This window comes from Anas acuta, chromosome 18 (assembly GCF_963932015.1).
Source record: "Anas acuta chromosome 18, bAnaAcu1.1, whole genome shotgun sequence".
Lineage (NCBI taxonomy): Eukaryota > Metazoa > Chordata > Aves > Anseriformes > Anatidae > Anas > Anas acuta.
The window spans coordinates 1,732,340-1,756,030 of record NC_088996.1 but is presented as its reverse complement, the minus strand read 5'-3'; the positions used below and the strand labels follow the sequence as shown (position 1 = coordinate 1,756,030).

Sequence of the window (23,691 nt, the reverse complement as noted above, 5' to 3'; positions counted from 1 at the left end):
CACTTTATGAATAAAAACTCAGACACGTTGCAGAAGATTCATTGCCACATCCAGGGGAGGTAAGACAAACACCGCTGACTTTTCCAGTGTCTACCAGCACTGGTGGAATCAGAAGATTCCTTTCGAGTAACACATGGCTGGTAAGCAGGAGAAAGCAAGAATTACAAGAGAGCAACTACAAATGGAGGTGAAGGTGGCATGGAAAATCACATCAGATGATCATCCCAAAGCAAAGAGAGACCACTATTACCCTCCTTCCCAGAGGCAGCATCAGGATAATAACCAGACCAAGGTGTAAGCAGACAGATCCAGCATGTGCCTTAGCACAAAGACTACCAACACTGGCCAGAAAATGTCAGTATTCAGCCTCAAACTGTGGTAAGAAATGTGAAAAACCTGTGAGCAGCTTCCTGAGTCCTGGATAGTTGCTGATAAGCAATTAGTAATGTGAGGTAGAAAGGGGAAGAACAAAGCAAACGAGATATTCTAGGGTAATATACTGTGACTCCAACAGGGAAGGAAGAAGTACTTGCCTACCACCAGGACAGAATAAGAGGAATTATTAAAGAACAGAAAACCTGGAGGGCAGACTCCCAGAAGATTCATTTTATCTGATTGTCCCTGCCTTGTTTCAAGAACACAAAATACATCACAAAGGTCAGCAATTAATTGATAGAGCAAGCAAGACTTGAATCTGGAATCCAGATTTGCAATATTAACTGAAGTCATTCTCAAAATTACTCAGCAATGGGCTTTGAGCAGAGCATTGACCTCTTCAGAGTGAACACCACTGAAAAACAAATGACTCATTGTGTAAACCTTCCCAAATCTATTATGTCCTAGTAACTGGAAGCCATCTTCTGTTTTTCTGTGTACTGAGAAGGACAGACACTATCTTCAGGGAAAGATGGTTAGGCTAACAAGCTAATGAAAAACACTTCCTCTGAAGAAAAATTGGAAGAAAAGTAGAAGACCAAATGTCAAAAGGAAAAAAAAAATGGAACTGGGGGGGGGAAGGGTAAAAGGAAGGGGAGAGGTTATTCTGAAACTAGAATGGCTAAGTCAAAAAGTGTTCTGCACGTGTCCCCATGCTGAGGCCACACTGAACTGTCTATAAAAATGCAAACAACTCGTAACTAGCTCCTCACTGGCACCCAAGCACCAGGAGCTTGGGGAATGCTGCCAATGGGACTGCTAGTCCTCTGGCCTGAGGCACAGCCAGGTCACACCCAGATATCAAAACCCTCCTTCATTGCGTGGAAAACACAAACCCACAGCGTACTGCTTCTAAGCACCACCAGCACACCTGAGCTCCTAGCCCAACCATTTCCATGTTTGAATGCTAAAATTCAGACACTTAAATCCACATTCAAGACCAAACTTTCTGGTAAGATTTCCAGTAACATTAAATATCCACGCTCTGGTTTCAAATCAACAGCAGTTTTGACTGTCTGACTGTCACACACATCTGATAATTTAGGTGTTTAATTTTAGGCCCCCAGTGCTAATTTTAGATACAAATTTGACATATTTGTCCTGACTGCTCTGCATTTTAATCAACTTCACAAGCTGTCTTTCTCCAACCAGATGTGAACTTTGTATTCTTTTACCCTTTTTGCAACAGCAAAACCTCCAAGAGAGAAGCCCCACAGGTGCTGTGGCTTCCCATCTCACCCCCCATCCACCACTGCTCAGCACCTATGTTGTAGCTTGTCAGGAGACCCTTGTCAATGCAATGTCCCTGTGAAGGTAAGCCTGAAGAACGCAGGAAAGTCCCCACATTCGGCCAACACTCCTGGGCCTTGTTCCCTCTCAAAAGGCCAGGTTCCCATCAGGTGCTCTCAACAGAGAACAGACAGAACCCATCTTGCCCACCACTGTGCTATCATCAAAAACAGCAGCACCACACACGGTAGTGCAATTATTTGCCTCCAAGGGTAAGGCAGATGAAAGGTCTGCTTTGTAGGGAGGGCCTGTGCTTTCAGATCGGGCTGGCTTCACTAGATACAATGGGAGGTCTCCAATAATTAATGTTCAACCTCAGCTGCCTTCTTTCAAAGGAGGTACTAAAACCTGCAAAGGGGACATGAAACATGCCTGCTGCCCTCCTGTGTCCTCAAAGACCTGCCTTGCACCATGAAGAAAGCAACTGTTTGATGCGAGATGTGAGCTATGGGAGTCAAGAGGTACTAATAAAGCCCCCATATCAATTTCTAGTAAGGCACCTATCTTGTTAAGTGTGACAGACTTGATTTATGCCACCAGAGCACATATGAAAGAAGTCAAACCTGCTAGTCCTTCATTCACACCAACCTCTGCATTTCATTGTAGCAGCTTCAGGAGAGGCCCATTTGCCACAGTAGGAGCTTGTAAGTGAACATTTATAAGAGTTAATAGAATATGAAATGAAGAGAAAATGGGAGTTTAGCAACAGATGTAGACAGCAAAGCTCTGAAAGGCTGTTTGAGTCACTGAAGAGAGGTTGTGAAATACTCAGAACAACGTCTAATCGTTACCACAGAAGCGCGCCAGTGATGCTTTCAGCAGGGGATTTCAGGACAGCTAATCTACATTTCAGACATGCACTGGCTTTCCTTCAAGACAGATAACATAACACAAGGAAAAATAAACATTAGCTTTATTTTAAAAAGACGCTTTATTTAATATAAAATACATGAATCTTACCAAAGTTATTTAGATTTCTTGGATGGAACTCCAAAAATAAATGATCTTCCTGTATTTTATAAGCTATTTTGTCACTGCAGCTGAAATACAACCATGTAAAGAAGATGTATGCATCCAGCTGTATCCCTATATCATTTTATTTTCTGTGATCTTTTATTTAAGATTAGCACCACCCAAGTAGCAGATATGACACATATATCTCTTCCCTTCTTTCCAGTACAGAACAGAACTTCTTCTCCAGGAATCCAGTTCAAGCCAGTCTAGAGCCAGAGCTAGCACAAATTTTACATGCTGTACAGCATCAGCCTGTCAAGCTCTCCTTTGAACCAAACAAGGAAAACCAGCAGTGTTTAACCAACAGGGTTTTCTCACCTGGGCAGAAGTGCTGTTGAGCTTCTCCAGGCCATTCTCCAGTCGCTCCATTTTTGCTGTTAAATCCCTGCCCTTTTTCAGTAGCAAATTCTGATAGAGCTTGATTTGCTCAAGAAATGACTTGGGAGTGGTGTAGTTATATCGCCGTTCATTGCTCAGATACAATCGGGATATCTCATTGACAGTCATGTGAGCATAGGCCATGAATTTGCTTATTGAATCTTTCACTGAAGCCTGAAAGTAAGATGAGAGGACAAGGAGAAAATATTTTACACAGAACAACTGTACATAGTGCAGACCTGTGCCATATATAAAGGAATTTATTAACGTTTTATACTGCTGCAGAAAAATCTAGGGCATAACAGATCTGAGTTGATCCCTTTTCATTTGTTATCTCTAAAATAACTTCAGCTGCTCATGTTCTTTATACCTCTTTTTGTATCTTTTTATCTCTTACTTTATCTTATACCAAGCAATTTTTCTAGCATTCAACTCTATAAAATAACACCCTTTTATGTAGAACTTTGGGCTTTTCTTCTGTATAAATAGGTAAAGTGTACATATAAAAAGAAACACTATAGACTTTATTCTTCCAAAATTCTGTCCCCCAAAAATAAACAGAATTGCATCTCCATTAGTCCAGTAGCAGGTTCTCATCAATAAGGACTTGACATCTTTTTACCCTTGAGAATTACAGACTCTCGGATACGCATGTGGAGAGAAAAGCATTTGTTCCCTGGAATAATCAGAACCATTGGGTTATTTTCTGCACTGATTTGTAAGCTGCCTTTCTTGCTAGCAAGGCAATCATCTCGCTGACAATACCATAAGTGTATAAATACACGTGAGCTTGGTGGCTGTGGCCCTGCTTCTGCTAAGGTCCATGCTACTCTCTGAAACACCTGGCCCATATTTCACAAACTTTACTCAATTAAATTTAACATAGTATGATGCTGCCAGCAATTCCTCTACAAAGTCATCCAGATGTCCTGGACGAAAGCCTGTGGGCAAGGAAGGCAAGCAGAGCATCCTTTGCAATACTCTCCTCATCTTACAGTGTACCGCCTCCACTAAACAGAGGGATGTGGCCACACCTGGCAGCCACCAGCACCACACAGCCATGCCAACACTTGCACCCTGCAGAGGAGCTCAAAGCCAGGCACAGCGCGGGCACCTCTGGTTGAGGGCCAGGCGAGATGCTCACCTCCACAGCCTCTGTCTCGTGCAGGAAACGGAGGCTGACAGACTCAAGGGCCTCCCGTGGCCACTCCTGGAACCAGTCTATCGCCGTGCAGCTCACGATGGCAGGGAACCTCCTGCTGCGCACTCGCAGCTTGCTGCCAACAGGTGAAAAACACAGTGCGACCTGAGGAGCCCAGAGAAAGGAGAAGCTGAGAAGGCACAGCGGGGAGGAGAGGCCCAGCTCCAGGCACACAGCCCAGCCCAGGCTCCTCCAACCATTTCCAAAGGGAGACCTCATGCCAGCACCTAAGGGTACAGTAACCTCAATCCTTGAGCCCTTGCACTTTAAACCAGTGAGCCTGGCGTTGAAAAGGCGTAGTCTAGCAGTAAACACTTTTTTTTTTCTCTGCAATAAAAACAAGCAGTAGCATTAAGTGCTGCTATGGTCAAAAGCAGCAGCCTGGCACACTTCCAAGGCTGCAGCCAGGGTTTTGTATAACCACTCTTCACCACCATAGCAGTGACACAAAGCTTCGCCCGGCAGGGAACAAGCATCCAGATCGAATTGGTGCAACAAGGAATTAAAGTGAATGGATCTAAATTCTCCTGGCAGGACCACGGTTTTGAGGCAGGTCTGCATGGATGATTTCCCCAACAGCCAGCTCTGAAAAGGTCTAATGTGGCTCAAACTCAAAGTCTGTTTTTATCAAGCTTATTTATTTATCTACCTTTTTATTATTATTATTATTATTTTTAATAGGGAAAAATCAAAGTGGAATGGAAGTAAAAGCATTTGGGAATGTGTTTTCCCTGCTCATTGCATTTCCACACAGCAGACCTTTTGTTTTCCAGGCTTTTTTTTTTTTCAGCCCAACAACTGCTTAAAGCTTCTGTGTTGTACTAAACAGCAGAGCCTTGGGGTCTCCGCAAAATATCTTTTTCATTACTCTGGGGCCTGACCCCTCCTCTGCTTAGCACCCTCCCAGCCCTGAACTTTTTTTGGTCCTCTCTGTATTCTGCATCCTTCCCTCTTCCACCTGCCTCTCCCTGCAGACTGGTCCTTCCTTCCCCTGCTACCTTGATCCCAGGAAGGCACCACCTCTCCCTTTTCTAGAGGCAGCATTCTTGCCTAGGGTGTGAAGTTAGGACAAGGCAACTTGCCTTTCCTCTCTGCTGCCCACCACCAGCTTTAACAGCAAAGTAAGTCACAAGGACCAAAATCTGCCACCACCATCCATCACGAGCCTTTTCCTATAAGCCCCCTCTTGTTGGATTTACAGGCTCTGCTAAACAGACACAAACAAGGACATGGGCAGGTTTACACCACACAGTGAAGTAGCAGTATCTGAGCAAAAGCCAGTGTGGAAAGCAGCATAATGAATCAATGAATCACCCCTCTCCAGCTTGTCAGCCCTGGCTGGTACCTGCACAGCCTCATGAGTGCCATGGGGCAGGCTGCCATCGACTTGGACATCTCTATAAGGTGTCAACAACACCTTCAACATGGGCCAAAAACACTTTTTAAGAAGCTATGAAAGCCAGCCTATAACACAACCACTTTCACGTCCATCTCAGAAGATGCAGCTGGACTCAGAACTGCTGCTCCTCTGACAGAGTCACTGTGTGCTCACACACGGGACAATCATGTAGAAAACCTTCCTACACCTTCAAGCATAAGCCTCAGGCACCTCTGTGCTGCTCTCTGAGGGCCAGGCAAGCTTCAGGAAAACACCCATGCACAAAAGCCCTCTTCTGCACCTGCACTGCTCTCCCAAGACAAAGATGCAGAAGGTTTACTGGTGCTAATGCTCCATCAGGCCAAGTCCCACTGCTGTGCTGCTCCCTGAGGATCAGCACACCCTGGGCCAGCAATGGTTTGATCAGCTTTCTGCACAGTGCACGATGCTGTCATGAAATGCTGGAGAAAATAAACAGCACTTCCCATCCATCTGTTCTAAATGCCATTAAGGAGAAGGGCAGACAAGGAAAACAGATCAGCCTAAAGGAAATCACATCCACACTGTCCTTCCAGTGTACCTGAACAGCCAAGGGAAATACATTCAGAGAGGGGCAGACGACAACCACTGTGCTAGAAGAGCAACAAAACAGCCTTGGTGCCTGTCAGAAATTCTCCTTCACACTGGCAGGAGGAGGAGGAGGACTGGATTCCTTCTCCTTGGTTACCTGCACTGTGGCATGATCCCCAAATCTTCCCCCAAAGCTCAGTTTTCCACCTGTTCCCTATGCTAAACATGGACCTACTTACGTCAAAAGTGGAACAGGCCACCCCACCTCAGTGAACATGTGCCACCAACACAAACCAAACACTAGGAAGAAGGACCTGTCTTCACTAAGGAAAGGTCAAATCATCTCTCATCACCCACCTTGACTCTCTCGTCTGGGACCCTGCAGACTGAGAGCAGCCCTGAGGACAAACACCTGGGTCTGTTGGTGGATGAGAAGCTCCACATGAGCCAGCAATGTGCACTTGCAGCCCAGAAAGCCAACTGCACCCTGGTCTGCACCCCAGCAGCATGGCAGCAAGACGAGGAGGGGATTGTCCCCCTCTGCTGTGCTCTCGTCAGGCCCCACCTGGAGCCCTGCGCTCAGCTCCAGGCCCCCAGCACAAGAAGGACGTGGAGCTGGTAGAATGAGTCCAGAGGATGTCACGAAGATGATCAATGGGCTGGAGCACCTCCCCTATAAAGACAAACTGAGAGATTTGGGGTTGTTCAGCCTGTGAAGGCTCTGGGGACACCACACAGCGGCCTGCCAGTGCCTAAAGTGGGCTGCAGGAAAGCTGAGGAAGGACTCTGTGTCAGGGCGCATAGTGATAGGACAAGGGGAAATAGCTTTAAACTAAAAGAGAGTAGGTTTAGACATAACTGAAACAATCTTTACTGTGAGGGTGGTGAGGCCCCGTCCCAGGCTACCCAGAGAAGCTGTGGGTGCCCCATCCCTGGAGGTATTCAAGGCCAGGCTGGATGTGTCCTGGAGCAATCTGGTCTGGTGGGAGGTGGGTTTGGAACTAGATGATCTTTAAGGTCCCTTCTATGAGCCATTCTATGATTCTATGAAAAGTATCAAAATTGTCTTAGGATATTTGGACATATATATAAGGCCTTTATAAGGCTGGGAATATGGTCTGCAATCAAAGAAATCCTGAATGCATGTCATGCCCACTCAGTTCCCAGAGCTCTGGTTTTAAGATAATGTTTTCTAAATTATTCTGGCTATGGATTGTCAACAACTTGAAGATGGATTCCCTGTGCAACTTATCCTAGCAGCAAGACTCAGTCCTGATGCACCCCAGCTGAACCCCCAGTGCATTACTTTGAAAATGGAAAGGCTGGTTCTGCTCAGCTCTTGAAAGAGGAAACTTGCAACTCCCATAGCGCTGTCTAAAGCCCGAAAGGTGATGACTACAGACAGTGATTTTTATGCTTCAGTACTTGCTGAGAGAATCACAACACAAACAGGCAGAAAAGCCTTCAGGCTGCAGGCTGATGTCCTTACAACATAGCCCAAAGGACTGCCAGCCCGTGCCCCTGCACTGAGGTCGAATGGCAAGGACCCAAACTCCCCCAGCCACTGTCTCACCTTCAGCTGTCGTCGAACACGCTCTATAAAGAACTTCCAGCAAGCGTCCCTGGAGTCCACCAGGCCCTGGCCTTTGACTTCATTCCTCACACTATTGATGATGTTTTCGACTTCATCATCTGGGAAGAGGTCGGGGATTTCACCTACGAGAAGAGGGTACAATTTGGTTTGCTGGCCTGGATTTTGCTGCTGTCTTAGAGCAAAGTGGAACAGGTGCCTCCCTTCCCACAGAAAAGCCATCACAACAGGCACCCAAGAGCCCCAGCAGTAGGGAGGTGGCACAGAAGGTCATTCTGCTAAAAAATAAACACTTGCGAGAGCCAACTTTCTTATAAAAGCCCAGGGTAAGCAAACATAGAAGAGAGTTAAAATATAGAAAGTCTTTTTTTTTTTTTTTTTTCTGATTTACGGTGCTAATTTGATTACAGAAAAATCAAATACCTAATATGCTTTATGTGATAATTAAATCATTTTAGTTTTGCAAATGAATTTGATACGTGTACAGTCTGCAGCTGTTCAATGACATTTCCATAGCTTTCAAATAACTCCCAGGGCAGTAAAACTTTCTAAAAGATGAACTTTTAGAAATTTTTCAAAAACTTTTTAGAAACCTTTCAAAAATTTCTACAAGCTAACTGTTATACAACTGATTGCCATAAACATGCCCAACCAAGTTGGTGTTTTTTATTTGTTTTTTTTCTTCCCTTGGGGTTCCTTTGTTTATCACCTATTTGCTTCCTTTCTGGCATCTGATTTAATTGAAATCATCATTATTGAATGAGATACATCGATATGAGCACAAATCAAGCTAGGAAAATATACTAATAGAAATCTGCTGATTTATAATAAAAATAATAATATGTATTTTCTTCTGGTTTCTTAAGGGATGATAAGTGAAACGAAAGAAAAAACAAACATGCAGATAAAAGGAGAGCAGCAATAAGCCAGCTCAGTCAGCGCACACTGCATGGCTCCAGCTCATGTCATCGAGAGGCAGGGTCCCTGCATGGCCACCTCCTCAGTCTGGCTCCAAGTCTGTGCTGCTGCCTTGGACACTGAACCTTCCAGCCTGTCCCCATTTCCCCACAAAACAAACACAGAAAAAGCACAATGCCTTTCAAAGGAGCTGTAAGATGACCTTGACATCCCAACATAAGGCTGTCCTGCCCCTTGGCTGCAGAACACTTCAGAGCTTTATGAAATGCTCATGAGATGCTCATGTCACCTACAGTAGGCAATGAAGACAGCGGGAGCTACTTGCCACCCTCCGCAGCATCCTGTCATTACACCTGGTTATGAATTCATCACAGTCAGGACTTGTTTGCTGCTCAAACCATCTGGCCAATTTATAGCCACATATGTCAACTCTGGAGATACAAACTAACGCTCTCCTGTGCTGTCAACTCTCCACCCTGTACCATCCATGGAGGTCACCTGAACCAGCTGGTATCTTCCCACTCCAGCTCATAAATAAGGCAACAAGTGGCACATAGTTACAGCAGTGATTTAACAGGGAGTCTGGGGAATAATCCCTCTCTGGGTTACTTCACACTATCACAGTGACACCTCTGCATGCTCCCCCATGCATGGGAACTTCCCACATGCACACACTCATGCCATATTCTGCATGGAAACAAGGTGTTTGCATAGAGACAGACTGTTCTGCAATTGTTCGGGCAACCAGCAACTGAAAAACTTAGATGCATCCAGAAAAAAATGAAGAGGAAAAGGACTGGACCAGGATAAGCAGCCACATGACACCCACAGACCTGGTTATCTGGTGGCTCTGCATCATCCACTGACTCACAGATACTCCAGTCAAATGTTCTAGCCAGAAGCAATCAGACTACTAGCATGTGGATGCACAGTCAGACTTCTGTTGATATGTTCCTTTGACTCTGTCCTCAATTGCCATAGCACAACAGACATCACTTAACATCCACAGGCAGCATACCATAGAAGTACGGGAAAAACTAGGTATAAGACTGCAGAGAAAGAAAAAAATCAACCTGATAGAGCGCATCCTCACTGAGGAGACCTGAGTGTTAATTCTACTCTAGAATTTGACTCAACTTGCTTCATATATTGCCCTTCAGCATATTCCAGAGTGCTAGATACTACCACGAGCAAATCCACTTTGAAAAAGGGGAGAGGAGAAATAAAAGCAGCACAAGACTTACCTGATGCCAAAAAGTCATTTACCAGCACCAAGAACTGCTCGTCAGCCACTTGCATGTCAGTCATTAGGAACACAGTGCCTATGTTCTTCACACCAGCTTTCAGGTACAGGTTCGCCAGGTCTGCCTGGAGGTTGAAAAGCAAGCAGACTTCAGGGTTGCACCTGCCTCCTGCAAAGAGTGGGCTAGGCACCACACCCTCAATAGGTAGGATCAGAATCTTCCCATTACCCGCAAACGAAGCAATTGCAATTAATTATCATGAAAATGTATTTTGGACACCCTCCATCTTCAGGGCTGAGCCTTCCCAGGGACATGAGGGTGTCTGCTGCTATCATCCCTGCAAGGCTTATTACCAAGTAAGGCTGGACCGAGGCTAAGGCACCACAGGAACTCAGGAGAGACAGCAGTGCTTGGAAATGTTGATTCTTGGTATTCCTGTGCTGTAGATCTCTCTGGTTTCACAAGTATACTAATAAATTAACTTATATTTTTTCTAAAGTGTTATAACATGTTTTTGTTCGTTTGTGAGGAAGAGACGAAGGTTCCTTGTACAAGCAAGGATTTTTCCAGTTGTGAATTTCTCCCACTCAAGATACAGAGATGTTAGCACAGCCTGCTCACCTGTAAAAGCTGTTACATTTCTAAGGGAATAGTGCCCTGCTAATGAAGGACACTGAGTTTTTGAAATCCAGGTTGCTTGTGAAATTGCAAAAACCACCATCATTCAGCTCAAAGTCCATCCTTTCCTTCCTGCATCTCTAAGCAGGACACAAGACATGCAAGGGTGCCTGAAATTGCACACCAACCACTGCCCCAGGAACTTTTAGAAATTCAGCAAGTACGCTTCTTCTAAAAGAGTCATTTGTTAACTTTCATCACAAAGAAATTTGGATTAGATTAATTATAACAGCAGGAGGGGCCAACAGCAGGGTGATCTGTCACCATCTTGCTCCTCCATAGCTGAGGAAAAAAAAACCACACTCCATCTTTCATAAATTCTTTGAAAAATGAATACAGAGAGACAGGAACATCAAATTACCTTCCACCTCCACAGAAAGAGTAGCACTGAGGTGCTTTGAAAACTTGTTTATTATTGTTGGGATTTATCTATATTTCTAGGTGGAAGTGCAGGTTTCCTAAATAAATAGGCAGGTAGGAGCTAGGAAATCCCATGAGTGGGCCTGAAAACATAGAAGAGAGTTGAGAATACCCAACAGATGGTGGGACAGGCTTGTGCAACACAAACAACTTGTGTACAACCACAGGTTATCAAAACAAAAATGATGACACTACAGACACAGCCCTGCAATTGCTGTAGTATAAATACTGACTTTCCAACTACTGCAGCTCATACCAAAGTCCCATATTTAGAGTTCACACACACAGAATTGAAGGGGTTGGAAGGGACCTCAAGAGATCATCAGGTCCAACCCCCCTGCCAAAGCAGGTTCCTTAGAGCAGGTTGCCCAGGTAGGCATCCAGATAGGCCTTAAATATCTCCAGAGAAGGAGACTCCACAACCTCCCTGGGCAGCCTGTCCCAGTGCTCCGTCACCCTCACCGTGAAGAAGTTCTTTCGCATGTTGGTGCAGAACTTCCTGTGCTCCATCTTGTGGCCACTGCCCCTTGTCCTGTCCCCGCAGACCACTGAAAAGAGGTTGGCCAAATCCCTCTGTCTCCCACACCTCAGGTATTTACAAACATTGATGAGATCCCCTCTCAGTCTTCTCTTCTCCAGGCTGAACAACCCCAGGTCTCTTGGCCTTTCCTCACAGGGAAGATGCTCCAGGCCCCGGATCATCTTTGTGGCCCTCCACTGGACTCTTTCCAGGAGATCCCTGTCTTTCTTGTACCGGGGAGCCCAGAACTGGACACAGTACTCCAGGTGAGGCCTGACCAGGGCAGAGTAGAGGGGAAGGATCACCCCCCTTGACGCTCCTTTTAATGCACGTCAGGATCCCATTGGCCCTTTTGGCCACCAGGGCACACTGCTGGCTCATGGTCACCCTGTCGTCCACCAGGACCCCCAGGTCCTTGTCCTCAGAGCCCCTCCCCAGCAGGTCATCCCCCAGCCTGTACTGGTACATGCGGTTGTTCCTTCCCAGGTGCAGGACTCTACACTTGCTCTTGTTAAACCTCATTTGGTTTCTTCCTGCCCATCTCTCCAGCCTGTCCAGGTCTCGCTGAATGGCAGCACAGCCTTCTGGCGTGTCAGCCACTCCTCCCAGCTTTGTGTCATCGGTGTACTTGCTGAGGGCAGACACTATTCCCTCATCAAGGTCGTCAATGAAGATGTTGAACAAGACCGGACCCAGCACCAACCCCTGGGGAACACCGCTAGTCACAGGTCTCCAGCCAGACTCTGCACTGCTGATCACCACCCTCTGAGCTCGGCCAGTCAGACAGTTCTCAACCCACCTTACTGTCCATTCCTCTATCCCACACTTTCTCAGCTTTGCTAGCAGGACGTCATGGGAGACAGTATCGAAAGCCTTGCTACAAGTCAAGGTAGATGACATCCACTGCTCTCCCCCCATCTACCCAGCTGGTGATGCCATCATAGAAGGCAATGAGGTTGGTCGAGTATGACTTCCCCTTGGTGAATCCATGCTTACTACTCCTCATAACCTTCTTCTCTTCCAATTGCTTGGAGCTGGCATCCAGAACAAGCTGTTCCAACACCTTTCCAGGGAGAGAGGTGAGACTGACTAGCTTGTAGTTTCCCGGATCCTCCTTCTTACCCTTGTTGAAGACAAGAGTCACATTGGATATCCTCCAGTCTTCAGGCACCTCTTATGTTCTCCAGGACCTTTCAAAGATGATAGAGAGCAGTTCGGCAATCACTGCTGCCAACTCCCTTAGCACACGTGGATGCATCCCATCAGGATCCATGGATTTGTGTGCATTGAGTCCACTCAGACACTCCTGAACAACTCCCTTGTCAACAAGGGGGGAGATCTCCACTTCCCAGACTCTTTCTTCTCCCTCCAGGGTCGAGTTAGTGACGTTTCAAAAACCTAATGCTGCTGACCAGGAAACCAAGAGCTGGAAGCGTGCAGGTAGAGGTGAGAGCCCCAGTCTGATGGCAGAAAAGGCCAGAACTAATCAGATCCTGTTTGCAGAACTGAGAAAAATTGTAAGCAACTGGGAAAGCCTGGGTTAAGGACAGGAAGACACCAGTTGTGCTCCAGGCTTTGCCAATGGCACTTGCTACACTGAGACCTCCCATCCTGGCTGTGATGGGGATGGAACCCAAGATCCTGTCTCCCAGACAGAATGGACTGGAGTTATTGTGATTTTAATTTTTACAACATTTTTAAGGAGAGTTCTTTTGCCAGTAGACAATGTATTTCTAAACCATTTCAGTGATACTTTTAAATGTTGGTTTATAACTCTTAAGCTCATTAGTCTGTGCATAAACATAAGCACACCACATCTTCTCTGTAGTGAGCCACCCACTGCCTACTCAGTCCTTCCCTTACCTAAAATGCCAGATGAAGAACTGAGTATGATTTGTGATCTCTACTTCTCTCTCCTGCTCCTTTTTCACCTCCAAATCACTCCACAACAGACACATATCAGCTAATTACTATGCCTTGTTTTAATTATAATCAATAATCTGAACTTTTCTGCTGCATTCTTAATATTGCCCACTGCCCACATGAAATCTTGGGCTGAAGCATTGTCAGTCCTGGTCAGCTCAGAGGAACAGCGGAGGACTTCAGGTCAGCCCGTGTAGACACGCTTCAGCGAGATATTTTGCAAAGATTACTCCTCTCTGCAGTGCAATATCATGGCTGGAGCTTTTGTATCTTCACACCAGTGTTACTCAGTATTAAGCAGGACAAAGTTTTCAGAACAAATTCTGCTTTTTAATTCCTTTTCCCTACCTCAGCCTTAAAAGCCACCTACCTTTAGGTCAGGGATCCCGTAGCCTTTCCTCAAAGTGATCTGGAAAACCTCCAGAGAGCTGATGAAGGCTGCCAGCCTGGTCAGGCTCTGCTTGCCACTTCCACCCACACCAACCAAGAGCGCATTTCCTCTGGGGGACTCCAGGATACGGTTGATGCGGCAACTAAATTGCAGCATACAAAATGTCTCATTAATATCAGTATTTTTCTTTTTTTTTCTCTGCCTGGTGCTTTTCTATATATATTTTGTTCACTAAGAAATTGTATTCTGAATGGGATGAAAAATGTCACTCCAAGAGACATGTCAGCAATCAATCCTGATCTCCGCTGAGACCTATATAAAGGACACGGCTGATGAAAAAATAGTTTGGTGGCAATTTGGACTCTGTCCAATTCTTATTCCACCTGCCAAGTCCTACTGGACAGAAATCATTTAAGATGAAGGCCTGGCCATCTTTGCAATAAGGAAAGGAAAGGAGAAGGAAATACATTACACAGATGTGCAAATGACCGAGAACAAAATTCAAGGATCTAATGCAACTCTCCACAGGTTTCCTTTCACAAAATATTTAGGGTCCACATTCAGATGAGGGGGGTCCTGCTATGCAATAAAACCTATTTGTATATGTCTAAAATAACAACCAGCATGCAATACCTGCATCTCACAGCCCCAGTCACCCTCATGATTTCAGAAGTGCCCTCCAAACGCCAGCTAGAGAAGTAGTGCAGTATTTGTGCAGTACGTGTCATGTGGGGAAATGAAGCTTCTGCACACCTCCAGCTCCATCAGCTATAACTACAGGTGCCTACAACTCTATGGAAGCAACCTATGCATATAAATGCTAAAATGAGATTATCAAGCCAGAAAATCCCCTTACACGTGGCACATGGCATCCTCAAATAGTACCAGGTTCATGGCAGCATTGACTTCATTGTAGTTGTCCATGGCTTCCACAAGGATCTGGTTGAGCTCTTCCCAGGTTGGAACAGGCCTATAGCTGGGTTCGCCAATGCCTTTAGCAAAATGGCAATAAACATTCATTCGCTTTGTCTGCTCTAAAGTCTCCTCAATGTCCTGTCAAAGAAACATATACATGCATGTATAAATAAGCACCAGAAAAAACTCTGTAGCTCTATGCCACCTTTCCAAGTAAAATAGCAGTGCTCCAGAAAATACCTTTATAGTTGTACCTGTGCATTGGAAGAGGCGGAAGAGAGGCAAGAGGGAAACGGAGGAAAGAAAAAAGCCCCGATATTGACATCCTTTGCTCACAACCTTTTGTGAGGCATAAAAATGCAACCCATTGTCATAAGAGAATGTGGCCACATGAAAAGGTCTGCAGCAATAGCCATAACATTAGGCTATGCGTGGATGATGATAACATCTGGAGGAAAAAGAACTGTCTGCACTACTTATCACTTCAGTGATACCCGTGTAATTCCTATAGCAGCACTGCTGCACCAGTCTAAAGGAAAACACATCTAGAGCTTTCATTTGAAAGGTTATTTTGGAGAGAGGAAAAGCAGAGAGGCCTGCATACCCCTTTTGCTCCTGTTGAAAGGGGATCTGACCCTTCTCCTGCTTTTGCCATGAGAGACTCAAAGAACTTAAATAAAGCAATTAAATTAATTCACAGAGCCCAAATGTCCTCTTCCCAACACCCTTATGGAATGCATCATTTACTTATATCACAACATCAGCAGTCCAGCATATGGTGCAGAAAATTTGCTCCTGGGTTCCCATCAAAAGCATTGCCCTCCAGGCAAGTGAGACCTGGGCAGGTCTCGAGTCAAGCTCTGTTCTCCCAAGGACCTTGACTGTGAGCGTGTTATGTTATCAGAGTCATGAACCTCAACACTTACATCATAGAATTTCTTCACCACCTCCAGCTGGATTTTATCAAAGGTACCATAATCCTTTTCTTCAACCATCTTATCACGGTACACCCGGTTTGACTCATGCAAGTAGAGCTTCACTAGGTCTTGCGGTTGCTTCAGACATTCAGGGGTAGAGAACAGAAGGCCCTGCGGGGAGCAGAAATAGCCAAAAAGAAACAAAACAAAACTAACAGAAACCCCCCAAAACCTGAGGGACCAACCCCAGCATCCAGGCTACCACAGTAAAACGGGGCTGCAGAACTACAAATGCAGAGCTATTACAGTGAACTGCCATCGAACTTCTGAATAAGCCCCTAGAGAATGTGCACTTTATTACCCGAAATTTCCCAAATCGTTTTATATTGGTTACATTCATTTTAATAATCCAGAACAGGATGCTCAGTGCAGCCTGGCTGTGTTGGTGATCCTGATCTCAGCATCCGAGAAGACAGAGAGCCAGCTGCCAGTCCAGACGTGGGTCCCTCTGCACCCTCACACCATGCTATGGGTGCTTTTTCAAGAGCAAAAATTCATTCCGAAATGTTAGTGGTGACGATTTTTTAAAAATCAATTAATTTTAATCATGTGCATTCTGCCAACAGGAAATATTAGTTGCTGTCTGCTTATCACAGTATGTTTACCATGAACTCTATTAAAATGCATAAAAGAATTATATTTCAAAGAGGTGTCTCCTATAACTAAGCCTATTAACAGCACACAAGGCTTTCAACAGCATGAATTAAATAGACAGCTTTTATTTCTAACATCTAATTATTTATACATAAAATATAAAATGCATTAGAAGCAATGTAAAGCATTCCCTCTCGTTCCCACTGGCCCATGGCTCAAATCATTTGGGTTTCATATTTGTCATTACAGCTGCCAAATTGTTATTTTATTTATTTCAGAAACAAAATGAGTGATAGAACTGCTGACAACTCGGCAAGAGAAAGGGCTAAGGTGTAACCTCTCAGGTCCTAAACTGATTAAAACTAAGATTAAAACCACTCAGTCTCTCTAAAGACACTTCAAGCCACAAAAGATGTTGTGGTATTTATGCAAGCACACATAAGGCTACTTAAGAGGGAAGAAAACCCACAGTTCACTAATCTTTAATGAATTTATTAATTTAATGGCCAAACATCTCCCCTTTCCTCATTTTGGAAATCAGTGCTGCCAGTCTCTTCCAGCACGACCAGTTGCAACCCCAAACTGCGATGGGGATGCTCTGCACACAAGGCTGAGCCTCCCCCAGGTGCCACAGAGCCTATAGCCGGGCCATGGTGGATGCGTGGTTGTGGGTCACTGTGTTTGTGCTGGATGTGGTGCCAACATGGTGTAAGAAAGGATAACTGCTGTTTGCCATGCCAATGTAAGTTTTACCCATCTGGCCGCTGAGTCCTCAGCCAAACCTTTCAGCTCCTGCTCCTGAACAGAATGGCGAGAAAGTGGTTAGGAATTTCCTTCCACCATGTGGAGACTTCTCTAGGCAACCATACCAAATATCCCAACATCCAAAATAAGACAGCAAAACAGCAGAACAGGCTTTTGCTCAGAGGACCAACTGTGCCATCAGGGTCTAAGGGTTCACCCAGCACCTTGCAAAGGAGTGCAGGGATGGGCTGCAGGGTAAGAGCCACCCTCCAGCTGAGACCGATCCCATGAGGATTTATTATGTGGTAATCCAGAATGACAGGCTCCTCACAAGCTTAATAATCACCCCAGGAGATGATGCGCATTTGGCATGGAAACAGGAAATATGCTAATCATCCCAGCACGACTCATCTGCCATGTTTCTGTCAGGCATCACCATGCCCACCGCAGCTGAGGAGACAGGCTGGCACGGCTCTGCAGGGCAGGGCCTGACCCCCACCTGTGACTCGTCTCCTTCCACAATCTCCATGAAAAGAAGAGCAAACGGCATGTGTGATTCCTTCAGCCTGCCAGGGAACATGTCCTGTCCCTGGTGTGCTCTGCACTCACCATGGCTGCGTTGAGGGAAGTGTTGAGGTATTTCTGCTACCCATCAAAGCTCTGCAAGCAGTGACAAGCATCGGTCAGCTTGTGCTTCACAACGTCAGCTCTTCTGGGCAGTTGGCCACCCAGGGCTGGGGCAGGACAATACCCACTGCAGCTCCACTAATGAGTGCAAGCACACACACTCATCTCAAACCCAGTGTTAGCACCACCTTCCATCCAGGAATGGTCTCCAGAAACCATCTAGCACATTCACCCTCCAGCCACCTCTCGAGTTGTAACCCTCCACTACCATCAGTTTACCCAAACTTTCAGAAGCTTTCCTTGGTCTCAGAGGTATGCATGCTTCATCTTTACACGGAAATAGATTGCACATAGACAGCCTAAATAGAAGCAGAAGAGGGCTCTGCATGTACAGGACGACCTTGGGTAAGTCAAAGCATTTGTTTGCATATTCCTATTTAGGACACAATAAAACCCACATGCATAGGGAACCTGAATGTTTGATTTAAAATAAAAATAAAAATATCAGCACCAGAGACATTTGAGCCATTCTTGCAAAACCCAGAAGACTACAACAGCTGTCCAGAAATCAGGGTGCAAATAAATGTAACATGAAGTCTAGACACTGTGTTTGCCAAGAGGTTAATTCTTTGCACTTCTTCAACTTTGCATCCTGTAATGCTGCCTGCCAGCAGGGTGAATTGCTGCTAATATAGCAACCTGCAACCAAGAGAGGGGAGTGAAGCACCAGGACGTGCAGCTCAGCCTCTGCCAGCTGGGCTTGGAGCTGGAGGCAGGGAAAGCACAGAGGTGAGTGTGAAGAGAGAGCTAACATGCTCCATGGATCAGAAGGTGACAAAGCACAAGTTCTCTCAGGTATGAAAAGGTAAAATAAATAAATAAATAAATAAAAATTAAATTACTTTTTCCCTTTGCAACCTCAATAACGTTTAAAATAACAACTTGTGCAGCACAGTTACCCCTTTCCAGCCATCCTGCACTGTTGGGCTAAGCACCCTGCCCGCCTCCCTTCCTGCCGTTACTCTTGGGGCTCCTGGGGCAGCCTCGGCACTGTCGTGTTACAGCTCTGACACGAAAACAGTGATGAACATGACATTAATAAAGAGGATGTTAGCCTTCAATCCAGAGTCCTATTTAAAGGTACTGTACCAATTTCTAAGCATGTTAACCAGGGAGGACTGACAAACCCTAACCACTCCATTTTCACCTTATACTGTGATGCTGCATTTGATGGAATAACGCATAAGCACCTGCAGGAGTCTGGATCTCTCCTACGAATAGAAATGACAGAAGGCAAGACAGAAGGGGAGGGAAGCTCTGAAACCAGACCAGCTCAGAGCACACTGATAGACAAATGAGCATCTGAGATAGTTTGGCAAAGCAAAATTTTCAGCATCGCAAATGTGGGCCCAGATGACCAGATCCTGACCAAGCCCAAAGGTAAGTCAGGCCCACAGCTGTGCCAGCCTGAGGAAAAACACAAAGGTGCCACCACCAACCCTGCACTGGTCTCACAGCCTCTGCTGTCTCCGCTCTCTGGCTACCACAGCATGCACCAGCAGACCATGTGTAAGGTGCATTTTGGTGCTCGTGAGGCTGAAGCTTCAGCAAATTCAGTTATGGGTATGTATGAAGATCCCTCCCTCGTGCCGAGGAGAGTGAAGTCTGCCAGCTGCTAGGGCCTGTGCAGAGGAGCTAGGCACGCTGGAACCACCACTGTCATCGTGCAGCCAGGCTGGGAGATGCCGTCTCTTCTCAACTGCCGTGGATCTTAATGTGACATGCTCCTGGAAATCTTGTTGTAAATGGGAATAAAAAGCAAAATACAACCCTGCTGAGTCTATGATTATTTTAGAGATGACAGATATAATTTAGAGCATAATACCATGGTAACCCTTTCAGATGTAAAGAAAGACAGCAACAAAGCTTCCTCTGGTGTGAGCCAGCAGGGAATATATTTTTAAAAAGCATAATCCACCACACTGTCACTGCATAGACCTGTCTTCTTTAATCAAGGGTAAATTGCCTCAACCGTATCAATCAATTTAACTCTGCAGTGCAAGGTAGGACCCAGAGGCAAGAAAAGGCACCACAGAAAGGCAAGGCAAAGTTTCAACCACAGCCAGGACCTGCTACATAGGGAAAGCTACAGGTAATGATGATGAACCCAAAGACTCATCAGGTTCAGTGATTTCCAGTCTCTCCTCTCCCGGAATGGTTCAGGCAAGACATCCACATGGGCTTGGCTGAAACAACACAGGAAGACACCCCAGAACCCTGGGGTTCCCTGACATTTCAGAAAGCAACAGACACCCACACTGGGGCAACCAAGTGAAACCACACCTGTGCCCCCGGCTGAGGGAAGTGGGCTGCACTCCCCAGCCTGGCATGAACCTAGTTATCCTCACAGCTCTGAAGCTGAGCGTCTCGATCTGGAGCCAGTACCCTCCTTAGATCTGCACAGTGTCAATGTCTGACAGCAGAACAGTCACCTCAGACTCCTTTCACCACTGATGAAGAGGGTACTTCAGAACCAGAGTTCATCTGAGCTCTTCCACTCTTTTCTCCCAGGATGAGTTGACCTTGATCGACACACAAAAAAGCACATTTCCCTCTGCTGACTAGCCAGGCAAAGAGGAATTCCACCTAAGATGCTCACATCCCAAGAAATGGACATTTCAGCTTAGTCAGGACAAATGCGAACTTTGCTTGGTGAAGTCAACCCACCACTCCCAGCCAAGCCTTCAACCCCTGGGTTTATAAGCAGCTCTTTTCCCTTCGGTTTCACCAAGTTTTATTTGCCTAGCCAGACCTCTGTGATATTCTGCTGTCATTTGTAGTGAATACCTTCTAGAGTCACCTACAGCTGAACCCTCGTACTGAGGAAAGCAGACATCAGCCTGATCAGAGCAGGCCAGGTGCTGGTGGGTGAAGAAGGGCAAACATGAAAGCAACAAGTTCCTGTATCTGTCTGTCAGAAGGAATTACTGCTGACTGTTGCTTTTGGGTAGTCTTCCTTTTTGTGTGTGTGTGTGTAACACTGAAATGCATACTAGGTTCAAACTCATTCGTTCTTCATTAGCTGCAGCAATTAAGGTGCAGGTTCTTTAAGCCTTTTGTAATGAGACAATTAGCATAGGACTCCTTGTCATAAGAGCTGTCAGGCAGTTTTGACAAGGGAATCAAGCTGGGCTTGCAAGGCCCTACTTAAATGTTTAGGTACTGTATTAATATCTAATATGGTATGATAATGACAGAGCCATTGGACAGATTGTAAATGGAGCTGTTGCTAACGACCTGTGCAGAACCTTCAATAACACAGTACAGAGGCAGCACGTTCCAAGGGTTGACTCCTCCAGAGCTGCAATTTGCATATGTTTTGTGCCTTTAACAGTTATCATCGGCTGTGTGTATAATTACAGCATAGCTGGTATAACAGAAATCCCCAAATGCCTTTTATATATGCAGCTATTACACATTCCGTGTTTGATTGTTTGTCTGGGATTAAAAGGAATTTGAAAAAGGCATTACACACTGACCTACAAACTTCACATTCACTGATTCTCTCTCTTCCCAAAGGGTAAGGAAACTCAGATGACCCTGTTTTTCTTTATTGGTGGTAGGTTTTTATTTTGTTTTCAGATGTCATCACATCAAGGATTCTATGAAAACACAGACCAGATGGGTAGACAGCAAGATGGGTGGAGAACTGGCTCAAAGGACAATGTTGTTAAGTCTAACTGGAGGCCAACTACCAACAGTGTTCCTCAGGGGTTGGTACTGGGGCAATAACATCTTCCTCCGTGACCAGGGCAGTGGGACAGACCACACTCATCTGCAGATGGCACTGACTGAGCAGACAGGTTATTACCTCAAAGAGAGGGACCTTGACAGGCTGGAGAAAAGCTGTGGGAAGTTCAATCCACAGAAAAATGAGTTTGTTCAGGAAAGGGAAAAGGTAAAGGGGAATCTTACTGCCATGTATGATTACCTAGTGAGGTAGTCATAATGAGGAAGACTGAGCCTTATTTTTTTTGGAGGTACATGGCAAAAGGATTATAGGCAACAAGCACAAATTGCAGCAAAGGAAATTCTGATTAAAGTAAATATATATAAGCTACACAACAGAGTGAGCTTAACAGTACAGCAAGAACCAAGGAAGTTGTGTGATCTTCAGTGTCAGGAACTTTGAAGTTGGCCCTGCGTGAGCAGGTGGCTGGACAAGAGACCTCCAAAGGTCATTTCAGAACTAACTGTAAGTCTGTGAAGATATAATGAATGGAGCACATGGAAATGCACCCCCAGAATCCAGAACTTCTTTCACACTCACTTTCAGGAATAAAACTGTGTTCCAGCGGAGCTAAGCATGAAATCAGTAGTTCTCAAAAAACTTAAAATACTTAAGGTAAGAAAATATAGAGAGCAAATACCATAACAAAGGACTTCAAGAAAAACGGAACTACCATATAAATAAATACAAAATAAATACAAAACCAAGAAGCCAGATTCCCCTCCTCCAGCAGCTATGTGAGAAACTAAAAGCCACCTAAGTTCCTATCACTGTCCCTACCCCAGAGTCCGGGCATCTAGATGTGACAGGATGTTTTCAAATATCCCAAAACTTTAACACCTTTCAAACAGACCACAGTTTAAATTTTCCCATCTAAATGCTTCCTTTCTCTCTCTCTCTGCTTCTCAAAGCATAGGTTAACTAGAAACCAGGACTTTAAATGACCCACACCCAAAGCCATAGACTGGTGATGATTCCTCCTTCATATAATAGGGTTATTAACTTTTTCAAGTTCCTGTTCTTAGATTTCCATTGCTTGTCATTCCTGCAACTCCAGCCTAACAGACCAGACCAGAAGGCATTGAACCTTTATTACTTACTAAGTAAAATAAACATTAACAAGGACAGAACAAATTACAAACTGGGGTTGTACAACAGGTTGGGATGATTTGAACCTCTTAATTTTGCTGCTGACAACTTTCTCCAACTTTATTAATCAATCTTAAGCTCCAAAAGGCTCTTTGAGCCCTCATACTGCTTCAAAGTATGAGATTTTAGAAAAAAAAAAAATCTATCACTGTTAGAAGAAAACATCTCTAAAGCCAAACAACTGAGATTGGAAACTTCTACTTGGTTGAGAACTGGTGCTGGTGGTAACTCAGTTTCAGTAGCTGTGATCTGACTTTCAACTGAGTTATTTATCAGCTCTTTAAATGTCATCCATCATGCATGTGCTGAGTACCTGAACATTGAGAAAATATAAGGATGTGCCAGTATAGACTCACATGCGGTACTGGGCCCAGCCAGGGCAGCTGAGATAGTTACTGTTCCCCCGTCTGCACAGTCAGTAGCCCACTAAATATTCTCCACCTGCTTCAGTGCAATAAGAACACTTTCCGTAGCGGGGCAGGGCTATTAATGCCCCCACAAGTAGAACTGAGACTTACAAAGGCAAACCCAACTCCAGTGACAACTGCACTTACTTGGAAGATATTGGAGAAGTCTCTCAGGTTGAAAATGTAGTGGAACTTGATAGCCGTCGGCAGAAAAGTAGCAGCTACTCTCTGGTGCAGGCCCAGGGCCAGAGAGATCAGCTGCTGAGCTGATTTTTGCACAGCCCCTGAAAAATTCCCACTCGTCAGGTGCTGCATTAAGATGGTGCTGTAGATCCTGGACAAGGCATCCTGCCCAGGGATGGAGAGGGCGAAGACACAGAAGTGACGCTGAGGAAAAGAAAGGAAGAGATGGAAAAGTCAGAGAGCTGGGCAACCACCTCTCCATCAAAAGGCACTTGGGGACTTTCTGTCCACCCAGAACAAGGCCATTTCCGGATAAAAACTGGCAAGTGACTTCTTTCTTGCACTCTGAATGAG

The 23,691-nt window shown here is 45.3% G+C and overlaps 1 protein-coding gene across 6 annotated transcripts in view; it reads right to left on the bottom strand.

The window, feature by feature from the left end:
- The window catches only part of DNAH9 (dynein axonemal heavy chain 9), a 199,429-nt gene that overhangs the window by 104,518 nt on the left and 71,220 nt on the right, over window positions 1-23,691 (bottom strand). For 5 of the 6 annotated variants that reach the window (XM_068654543.1, XM_068654540.1, XM_068654542.1 and 2 more), the window contains 8 exons: window positions 23,302-23,541; window positions 15,793-15,954; window positions 14,808-15,004; window positions 13,931-14,093; window positions 10,020-10,143; window positions 7,840-7,982; window positions 4,262-4,423; window positions 3,058-3,291 (listed from right to left, as the gene is read on the bottom strand). In XM_068654543.1, coding sequence (XP_068510644.1) covers window positions 3,058-3,291; window positions 4,262-4,423; window positions 7,840-7,982; window positions 10,020-10,143; window positions 13,931-14,093; window positions 14,808-15,004; window positions 15,793-15,954; window positions 23,302-23,541 — 1,425 coding nt within the window. The remainder of the gene's footprint in view (window positions 1-3,057; window positions 3,292-4,261; window positions 4,424-7,839; window positions 7,983-10,019; window positions 10,144-13,930; window positions 14,094-14,807; window positions 15,005-15,792; window positions 15,955-23,301; window positions 23,542-23,691) is intronic. The other variant, XM_068654541.1, reaches the window with a different exon arrangement.